This window comes from Labrus mixtus, chromosome 13 (assembly GCF_963584025.1).
Source record: "Labrus mixtus chromosome 13, fLabMix1.1, whole genome shotgun sequence".
Lineage (NCBI taxonomy): Eukaryota > Metazoa > Chordata > Actinopteri > Labriformes > Labridae > Labrus > Labrus mixtus.
In genome coordinates, this window is record NC_083624.1 from 13,062,286 (window position 1) to 13,073,610 (window position 11,325).

Consider the following 11,325-nt stretch of genomic DNA (forward strand, 5'->3'; position numbering starts at 1 on the left):
ATGTTGCCCGCCCCATGTACAGAGGTTATAGTCCTCCTTGCATTGGCCATGGGTTCAAATCTGACCTCTGCCCTTTGCTGCATGTCGTCCCCCACTCTCCCCTCCCAATGTTTCCTGTCTCTCTTCGGCTGTCCTATCCAATGAAGGCCTCCCCAAAAAAAAAAGAACTTATACAGTATATAAAGAAAAGATCATTTTGTATGTAACTTAATGTGATAATTTGATGTATATAGTTGTACTGAACAAGGAAGAACATACTTAGAAGATTAAAAACAAAAACCTAGGTTGCATGTGACACAATACATTTTTATTCCAGTGCAATCTTCTTACAAATAATCATTCCCCTCCTTTCCTACCCTTGCCGAAGATAGAATATTTCTCCACCCTTCATTATTTCTCACTTAAGCTTTTATTGCCTCATTGTTTGGACTTTGATGTGTCTGTGATTAAAGCTTCATAATGAAGTATCACATTAGGAAGATGGAACTTAGTTAAACTTAGTTTAACTCGAGGGACATTAGATCACAGCGGCTCCATTTTCACCGCGCCTCCCCAAATGACATTACGACAGCAGTTGTGGAGCAATTTGAGCTATTAATCTGTTTTATTACCACTCTGTCAGAATATCGTGACTCTCATTGACAAAGAATCTGACACTGTTGAATGCGATTTGAATATATGAAGCACTTTCCCAACCTCAAAGCGAAAATCCGTTTTGAATGCGCATCAACACAGGGTGAGCAGTCAGCTCTGTAAAGACTCATAAAGAGATAACTGAATTAAAGGTGGAGTAGTTTATCTCCTCTTCTTTCCCTCGCTCCTCTTTCTCTCCCTTTAAAAATCACTCTTTGCTCCCCCTTTGTCTCCTCACACCTTCTTTTTTCCTCACCTCCTGTAACCCTCCCCCCTCTCATCACAAACTTTTCCTCTCTTCTCATTTTGGGGCGGTTGTTGTTTGTGTTTGTGCTTTGCTTTTATTGAGACGATCCATCTGTGAGAGCGGCTGTCATTGTGTTTTTCTAAGACGTTGTGTCACGATGCTACATCTCGTCCTTCTTTCTTAAAGGTATGTGTGTCTCTCTTAGACACGCTGGGATGAGCGATGGCTACGCCTGTGTGGGTGTGTAAGTTTCCCCTATACCACAACAGCTGTATCCAGCCCTTCCCGAACAAGCAAGTGAAAGTGTGTGTGAGTGAACGGGGCAGGTGCAGAAGACATATAACGTCTCCTTGTTTCCTCCTAAATCCATCAGAAATCTCTTAAATACCAGGGAATTAGAGAGGCTCACATTACTCTCAATTACTGTCAGTCCTGGAGAAATCGTTCCAATTATCCTTTCTGATATATAACCTATGGAGTCTGAGTGCTCTATCTACACAGTGTTATAGAAGTCATCCCCAAACAGGTATTTCATAGCTGATTTCACTTCAGACCGAGCCCCCAATGGCTTTTCTGTTCTGCCTGGAAAGTTTTCAATTCTTTCATTTTGCTTTGATTACTCGCTCCATTGTGTTAAACGAGATGCTGCATGTGCCAGGAAACCGCTCTCATTCATTACATCTGTTGCCATCTTTCTGTCTTATTTCTTCTCTTACACACACATGCACACATACACACACAACACAGACCACCAGCCTCCTCATTCGGTCTTAACTCCTCTCCAGCTGTGTGCCAATTTGCCTCCTCCAGAGTGCGTGTGGTTTGGGAGGGGGTGATTAGCAGCTAGCAGTGCGGTTAAGCTAAGGTTTGAGAAGTGTGAGCGTGTGTGTGTGTGTGTTCTCTTTGTGTGTTTATGCAGTGTGTGTCTTTGTCTACATACGTGTGTTAGTTCTCATATTTTTGTGCTTTTGTGTGTGTGTGTGTGTGGGTGGGTGGGTGTGTGTGTGTGTGTGTAATGGTTTCCATCCTCATTACCCCATAATCCCCAGCTGCTGTGTTGTGCTGACCGGGTTCCTGGAGAGAGAATTCCAAACTTGCCACCGGATTTACAGCGAATTCCCAAAAGATCCCCCTCTGGATTTCCACTCGACTCTGAATATGGCAACTCTGATGAGTTCCTAAGGCAACTAATGATTATTTATACTATCAGGGAATCTGTCCAGCATAGCCATGACCAAATGGTTAGTTCTGCAGTTTGAAAATGCCATCACAATCGCTGAACCAAGGATCATTTGTAAAACGGTTTGTTTTTGTCCAGCCAACTGTGTTAAGGCACATCTAATGAATGTAATAGGAAGTTAACTAACACTGTTCTAGAAGTCAAATAAAACTGTTAATTTTTCCATCTTATCACTCTTTGTCCCTCACTTTTCACCCCCAAAGTATCCTCTCCCATTCTCTTATCTCTGCCTTGGTGACATTATCAGGGCAAGTGGCGAAATGCTGATTTGGGCACAGCTATTCAGGACCAGAGATGGGTTTCAAGAACTGCTGATTCACTCGCAGCAGAAGTCATAAAACTTCTAAAATGAGAGATATGCCGTCAGTCAGACGAATGGGCAGACAGGGCAGCTGGCAGACTGACGTGTTGGTTTGCAGCAGAAGAGGAGCAGACAGCAGTTATAGACATCAAGAAAAGAGACATATGAAACTTGGAGTTGATCTAGAATGATTTACAATAAGTTGAAGCAGAACCAGAAGATGTACGACAGATTGGGTTGACAGGAGAGTTGACAGAGAAGCAGAAATGTTGTGTGCCTAAGTGAGTATGTGTGTGTGCACTCACACGTACACGCACACACACACACCCATGGCGGATATGGAGCCAAGAGGGGCAGTAGCAGACATCCCAAACATGATGGGCATGTAGTTAGTCAGACGCTTTCCACTGCTGACCACCCAAATTGACACACACACACACACACACACACACACACACAACAGGCATCAGCGTGGAGACCACCAGCACTCTGGCTTTATGTGTGTGTGTGTGTGTGTGTGTGTGTGTGTGTGTGTGTGTGTGTGTGTGTGTGTCTGTGTGTCTGTGTGTGTCTGTGTGTGTGTGGGTGCCCTCTGTGCAAGCATTTATGCACAAATCTGCTGTGTTTGATTCCATCTAGCCGTCTCTGTGGTTGGGTGCACATGAACATTATCTCCAGGCAACAGGTCAACTCTGCAATTGGTAGTGGGCTGCTGAGCCCCGCCCACTCAACTATGCATATCAATGATAAGTGTCATTATGATCCTTTTTTGAGAGTAACGTGATTCTGTTTTGAGCACAAGTACATGCTTCAGCACACATTATTTTGAAGTATATTAATCAAAAATTGGAGTCAGTTTGAGTTTTATTTCTAAAAAAAGGTGCATGGATTTTTTTAAATACCTGCACACATTTAACTTGGACTTATGAACAAGCATAGATAAACTTTTCAAAGTAGAGGCTATTCACTTAAGCATAGTTTGAAAGAGAGTGGGAAAATGAGACGGATGGGAGGATCTTAAAGGGATGAGAAAGAAATGCAGACAGATGAAGAGACAGAAAGACAGCGAGATAAAATGTAATACCTCATAATGTTAGCTATGTGGACGACACATGTTTGTGTACTTGCTTTCCGCTGAGCACAAGACATCGATATCTATTAGCAGGACAGGACTGGATTACCACAGCCGTGCGTGTGTGTGTGTGTGTGTGTGTGTGTGTGTGTGTGTGTGTGTGTGTGTGTGTGTGTGTGTGTGTGTGTGTGTGTGTGTGTGTGTGTGTGTGTGTGTGTGTGTGTGTGTGTGTGTGTGTGTGTGTGTGTGTGTGTGTGTGTGTGTGTGTGTGTGTGAGCCCGAGCCCGAGCCGACTTAAACTGTCCCATGTCACTTGTATTCTGTTGCTATGTGAGCTTTGGCTGAGATGGGGTGTTGGCTTTGTGTGTGTGTGTGTGTGTGTGTGTGTGTGTGTGTGTGTGCACGCCTCTTCCTCTCTTTCTCTCTTGTCCATAATAAATAGTTTTCAGCAGGTTTTCATGAATATTTTATCCAATTACTCAACAGAGTTGCTGTAGAAACTGGCAATAAATGCAGCATTAGAATTTGCTGATATTTTCTTATTAAAAGTCATGAAAAGAACATTGCAAACAAACAAACAGCAATCTCGAACATGATGTTCACAGTGCCAGCAGGTGGTTGATGATTTGTTTTGTTCTGAGTGATTTCATGTAGAGGGGGAGGTTCAAACTGCATCTATGTAGTGGTTTCATGCAGGCAGACGTGTTTGTTTCACTTCATACAGCTTCATCTTTAGATGAAAATAGAACAAACTGCCAACAGCTTTCTTTCATTTGACCACACAATGGATGTTGCCAAAAATCTATCAAATAACACTTGTTAAGGGCAGTGAACTTTGAATGTATTTTTTTTTTCAAACCCCATGATATGATTCATCAAATTACATCACATTGGCTGAAAAAAGAAAACTTTCAGCCATTTGCAAGTTATGACTGTCCAGCCACTGGTGGTGCTTTCTTATATCCGATTGGTTATAACAAGGGTAGACAATTTATTCTGGCAGGGTTTCTTCTTGTTGTTGAAATTGTGTTTTTATTACCAACAGCTATCTATAATGTAAAAGCTTAACAATGGCTGTGACTGTTATAGACCTGAAGGTTGGACCTACTATTCAACAAGGGCAGAATAAAAGAAATGGGATGGTTCACCTGCCTGTCTGTTTCCTACATACCTGCACACACTGTACCCGTACACTCAAAGATAGCGAGATGGCACTGAAAAGTCCGATAAATCCATTTTGGTTGGCATTGACGATGATGCACTGTTTTCCATCATAGGAGAGAATTTTACATTTTTATGATTAGTTTTTATACGACCTTACTTACTCTTGCCAAATTCTCCAAAGTTGCCGATCCCATCTTTGAGGGAATGAATGCCAAAGTGTTTTTTTGTTTTTTTTCCCCATGCAATAAGAAAACTAGTTGTTGCTTAACTAACTTGTCCTTATCCTAATTAAAGAAAACGTCCTTGTTTAATTTGAAAACCACAATTTATATAAAAAATGGTTGTTGTACTTTCCAGGCGAGGTCCATTGGATCCAGCTGACCACCCCATGCAGCCCTGGTCGGGTCATTACTCTCCACCTCCCCAGACCCAACAAGCATACCCCCAGTCCCCATCCTACCACAACCCCAACTCTGCACCACCTTATTCGGGCTACCCACCTGGCCAGCCATATGCACGGCCAGTGGACCCTCGGGGCATGGACCCTGGGTACTACCCTCACCCAAGGTAATAAGATGAAGGAACATTGATTCATATCGCATGACCCATAATGCTTGAAGTTGGAAAAATAGGTTTGTGTTTCAGAACTTTTTGATTAAAACTTTGCCCATCATTTTCTAATATCAGATTTTTATTCAACTTTTAAGTCAATCTTCTTTTCCTTGCCTTTTGTTATGAAGAAGAACACTCATCTTCAGCTGTTCTTTCTCACATTTTGTTGATGTTTAGCTCCCAGCAGAGAGGCCCCTTACGGCAGGATGTGCCCCCCTCTCCCATCCCCCCTCTTCGTGGTCCACGGTACGACACTATGACAAGAGGATCAGGGGGAGGAGTCTACAGGTAGGGGATTTGTGGAAGAACATGATTCCAGGTAAACTCTACGAACTTAAAACCCTACTTTACAAATGATTCAGTGAATTGATTTTAACATATAAAGGGTATACAGTGAATTAATTGGTTCAAATACACATTAAACATTTTAAGTAAGAACACAGCAATTCAGTCTTCCATGAATAAATCAGATAACTTGTTTTATTGGTTGCAGGCACATGGTGAATCCTAGTCCAGACCAATATGGCTACACTGGGGAGGGAGGAAGACAGCAACCGCAACACCAAACCAACCAGAGACAGAAGAATGCCATGACTGCAGCCGTGTAGACTGATCAGTTCCAGAGATGAAAATGAGCAGAATGCTTACTGCTTTGTGTTGTTTTCGCTGATGCTGATGCTTCTGGTACTGAAAATGAAACAGAACTGACACCTCTAAATGGTGTTATTTGAATCACCATCATTATCAAACATTGTCTGAGCTGTTTGAAGTATATGGTAATACACAGACCAGCAAGGTAAAGGAGGTTAATTATAGAGTGGCCAGTGTGTGCATGGTATCTTGTTCTTTGAAGTCATTTAAATTGCTTTGAATCTTCAGAGAGTACAAATTGGCAGGGGTTTTACAATTGACTATGCTCTGCGCTACAAAGGTTTTGGATCCATTTAAATGAAGGCAATAAAGAAATACAAGCAGCTCTACTCATATTAAATTAGGTACTTTCATTTCTACTGCTGCATGAGCAAGACAAATGAATATTTGAAAAATAATATGTAACATGTTTTGTTGCCCTGTGGCCATACTGTACGTGGCCAATAACAGAGATCAGTGACACACTAAAGGGTCAGTATTTTGGTTGGTTAATCCCAGATTTTAAATGTATGTTTACATGAAAGCGTTTGGCAGGGTTTCAGCCACCTCTCAAAGTTGAGTTGAGAGAAGTGAAAATGTTCCTGTGTTCTAAACCTGTGTGGAAAGCAAGAAGTCTTTCTTAACTTTGTAAGTAACCACTACTTAAAACAAATTCTACATTTGTATATTGATCCATCCCAGATTCATAAAAAAAACTCTAAAAAGCGTTTACATTTCAGCCACGGATATGTTTTTATCTAAAGTAAAGAATTTGTCTGAATTCCCCAAGCAGGGAAAACTCCCCTTTGTAAAATAACGTGTTTTATACTGGTGACTATTCTGACGTTTAAATGACAGTATATTTTTTATCAATGATTTTTAGAAAGTTTAACATGTCACACCAGGGCTCAGTCCCAATATACCCCTTGTCCCTATCACTTAGCCCTACCCCTACATTTTGAGCGTTCACGTCTAGGGGTAGGGCATCCTGATTCTTGTTGGACTGGAGGGGTAGGCTGAAGTCTTTAGTCTACATGGCCCTTTATACAGAGATTCTTTAGAGGCACACTCCAGACCGGGTGTCATGAGAAATTTCCCAGAATGCCTATCCTTTACATCGCCGCGTCTGTAACTACCGTCAATGTCTACTGATGACGTATCAGGGTCTTAAAGGGTCGTCCCATTAAGTAAGGGGAGTTTTCAACACTACCCCTTATAACTCTGTTCAGAGGCGGAAACGGACACACTAGGTTGAGCCGTATACTTTTCCTCTACTAAAAGTATAATCTAGTAACTCTTCATAACAACCTCGATGCATGTGAAAATTGTTCTTTACCTAACAAAGAGCAATGTATCATTGTGCGATGTGAGAAATGAGAAATGAGCAAAAAAGCCAATAATGTTGGTAAAGTTGATTACTACACATCATTTATAACCACTTTCCACTTAGATGGACCACTGTGTTGTGTATTAGTCCTGTACCATTTTTACACTAGAGCAGAGTAGTTCCTGACCATAAAAACATTACTGTTTAAACAAAAGACAAAAAAGCCTCTCTTCTTTTGGCAGATGTCCAGTTTCAAACTCATTTTCACTCTGTAAAACCTTTCAGCCTCTTTCTTTGTGATGTCTGTGTATGCCATGTACTGTAGTTGGATGTAATGGATGATCACTGCACATATCTGTGACCTGGTGGTGTAGGCGTCACTGTGTGCTAAAGTGGACACAAGTCCTGTTGAAACATGGATTGAGCCTCTGAGTGCTCTTTTTAATGCTGCACCAATGGTTGATATCCATTTAGCCACTTACTGAACCATCAATTAAGTGTAACTAAAGAGTCAGAGCCTAGCTTAATAGTTATATGTTTTATCCCACAAAGCTCAGCAGTATTCATTTCAATGGAGATTAAACACTAAAAATGACATTTCAGGATTAGGTGAAATGCTTCTCTGTTAATGTGACTGAGGATGAAATCCCACTGAAGTGAATGTTGAGTGTCTTTTGACTGAAACCAATGCAAAGAATGTGAAGTAGATTTCATTTCAAAACCATCTCAGTAGTATGTTTGATGGATTTCGATCGTGATGAAAGAGGGAAGTCGCAAGTTGGATGAGATGAGTTAAAAAATAGAGACGAAAAACAGTGAAAGGACGGAAGAAAGGACCGGAAATGGGGGTTTGGTAGTGAAGCAAGGAAGGGGGAAATAAACTTTAGTATGTAGGGAAGGATGAAGTGTATCGCTAAAAAGAGATTAAAGAAACAAACATTAGGCTGAAATAATAGAAGGGTGGAGGAAGGTGGGAGAATTGGTATGATCAGATGCAGTGCAATGACCCAAAAGCCTTTGTGGTTTGAGTCGGAGAGTTTTCAAACAAGAGCAGAACAAAGAAGAAGGATAAAAGTTCATAACAATCTGGGCGTCAGTTGAAATTCAGTAGGAGGAGGGTCACTGGAGTGGGCTTGTATTGATTGAATGCTGTGACTGTGGGAATTACTAACAAATACTTTCTTGTGCTGTTATGAATTTAAAGAACCAGTTTGAAAAATGAGACTTTCAAATAATACTGTCAAAGTGTAATGAATGTACCAAAATATGCCATATTTTATGGAGGTTGGCTTGGTGGTCAACTCACAGAGAGCTAATGTCAAAACAATCCAAATGCTTTATGAGCTCATTCTCTCCAAGTTATTATTCAGTGCGTTTACATGCCGTTAGAAAAAGTCAATTTATTGTGTGTGGTCTGACTTAAACTGGATTTTTAAAATAAGCGTAAACATGTTAGTCCGACTGAAATGGTACTCAATTGAATTTCTAGAAGTTGGACTAAAACACCTAGAAAATGAATGAATAATGAAGCTGTAGGTTGAATAAATGTTGCGTATAAACACCTCAATCAGACCCAAACTGGACTAGGTGTTCTGCACATGCTCCACAGTCCCCACACCGGACTTTTACCCCGGAAGTCAAATTTAATAAGTGTGTAACATGGCATCACATATCACCGTAAGCTAGAAGGATAGCGTCCATGGCATTAGAATCAAAAGTAAAGCACAGAGTATGTACGAAATGTACAGAGCTGTAAAAATGTTTTCATTTTCACCGGTCAACATACAACCACCACTTTGCCGTTTGCTAACTTGCTAACTCATTAACAAGGTCAACCGGAAGCAGGTCCAATAGTAAGGAGCTAATAGGGGCAATATATCGCCACCTTCCGTATCAGAGTTGCACATTTTTCACTCAGTAAATCGAATCTCCCTCTGTGCATGTATACTGGGACAGTATTCCAATTCAATGGCCTAATGGAGCTTAGCTGAGCCTAGCTCTGCTTAACTGTGCATGTGAACGTACTTATTGGCTAGTACAGAAGCACCAACAGTAGAGGAGTAATGTTCCTAGCCTTACTCTAGATGTGAAACATTTCAATCGTTTAAAATGAAGTTGTTGTTTTGAATGTACTGGAGAACAGTTAAAGTTATATACAATCTGATCAGAAAATAGCAGATTGGGTATACTTGTATTCTGAATCTGTAGCCAGTATACCAAACCAGTGTTTGCTGTGCAGAACCAAAAGGTCAGTTTAGATTAATTCAATCCATTAAAGGGTTAGCATGAAGAAAAGAAGAAAATCATCAACTGGTGTCTCCTTGACTAATTAGGCGTCATTGTGAAATCAAGAATGTATTGCACGTCTTTAGGAGTGAACGATCACAATGCAAACATCACAGCTCTCTTATAACTGTGTGTATCTGAATGCTGGGTCGGTGCCTGGTGGAGCTTTGCTTTGAGCGGCAGTGTTTTGAGATGTGAACATTACATGAAGCTGTATTATTTTTACTCCTGTTATGTTAGCACACGATTTGCATGTATGTTAATCCTCACAAGCATTTTTTTTATATCTATATATTTCTTTTTAATGATAGTCTGTGTTGTTAGTTTGGCTAAACAGAGCGTCAGAGTGTTTGACCATTGTTACCCTGCAGTTACGCAAAATCACACACTGCATTTGTATTTCCTCTAAAGAAGTTCATGTTTTATATAAACATCTTCATTGAAATCATTTACTAAAAGTGAATACACATTGGTTTGCATAGCATGGTTAACAAATCAGACACTCTGTCATGATGGCTCTTTGGTTTTTGTCAGTATGGTTCGACTTGCACAAGCTGAAGGTACTATCCAGAGTCCTGGATATGAAGACATTTGGTACTCCTGGTTCCTCCTTTGAAGAAACCAGTTAATGAAGGAACCAACTAAACAACCTCTCTGTCGTAGAAGTCTTAACATTTACTTTTAGACTGCTTGTAACCAAAAATCCATGAAAATAAAAAAAACTCTTATTTTGTAATGAAGCAATAACAATGATTTGTATGACTGTTTTCCTACATTTTATATTTATATATAGAACAACTCTTTTGCATTAAAAGATTCATTTGAAAACAGGATTTGGCCCAAGATGTCTTACTTTAAATGTTTTAACATGTACTTCTTTTTTCAGCCACAATGTCTGCCCAGCACATCTGCTAAGGTTAATTAAGTATGAGTCAGGAGAAATTATTTCCCTCATGTCCCCCCCCCCGTACACGGCAAGGTGAATCATTAACATTGCCAACCCAATTTAGTCCATCATTTAAGCTGCTGATAAATTGTACCTTTGTGATAAGAGATAAATGTTGGCCTCCAATTAATTCAAGACTAATTATCAATTTAAAAAAGGAGATAAGGTACGAAGATTGCGGCATAAAGTTTTTTCTTTCCGATTCTCTGGCGTAGTGCCATCACACTGCAGGGTCATATCCCTCTCTCCCATTATTAAACATTTAGTCACAGGCTGTGGCTTAAGGTGCCTCTTATTTATGAGACACTATGCTGTGCTGGACTTGTGCTGCAATCACAGAACTTAGTAGTAATGAGACACAGAGTCCAAGGGAGAGTTTTATCAGTCAAGGCTTAATTAGCATAACCCAAACCTCTCAGCCAATGGGGAGACGGAAAGGAAAGAACTACATTCTCACGAGTCACTGCCAATGTGTGCCCAGTGTGTAGTATTGATTTGCAATATGTGTCTATGTGGTTGTGTATCGCCAATGCTCTAATTCTGGTTACAATGGCCATTTAAGTAGTTGGGGTTTGTGTTATTGCGTGTCAGAACTTCAATTAGTTCAAGAGATGAATTACAGCGTACTTCTGGACTCCTCTCCCTGGATGAATATTTCACTAGAAAGGAGCAAATGAATGCAGTTTACAAAGACCGAACAACTGGTCGGTAGACTGACTGATTACCTGAAGGATGAACTTTTCAACTATTTCATAGCTTTAATTAGCCGACCAGCAGGTTGTTAAAAGAGCTACGTGTTGAGAGGTATTCAAAGGCTTTTGTTGACATACAGTATAATGCTGCTGCTATTGTTGATCTCAGTGACAA

At 40.5% G+C, this 11,325-nt stretch overlaps 1 protein-coding gene across 2 annotated transcripts in view; it reads left to right on the forward strand.

Moving 5' to 3' along the window:
* pard3bb (par-3 family cell polarity regulator beta b) overlaps positions 1 to 10,343 on the forward strand; it is a 218,939-nt gene extending 208,596 nt beyond the window's left edge. The window contains exons 24-26 of one of the 2 annotated variants that reach the window (XM_061053776.1): positions 5,015 to 5,224; positions 5,447 to 5,557; positions 5,763 to 10,343. In XM_061053776.1, coding sequence (XP_060909759.1) covers positions 5,015 to 5,224; positions 5,447 to 5,557; positions 5,763 to 5,877 — 436 coding nt within the window. In that variant the 3' untranslated portion in view covers positions 5,878 to 10,343. Of the gene's footprint in view, positions 1 to 5,014; positions 5,225 to 5,446; positions 5,589 to 5,762 lie in introns of both variants that reach the window. The other variant, XM_061053777.1, reaches the window with a different exon arrangement.
* The last annotated feature ends 982 nt before the right edge of the window (positions 10,344 to 11,325 follow it).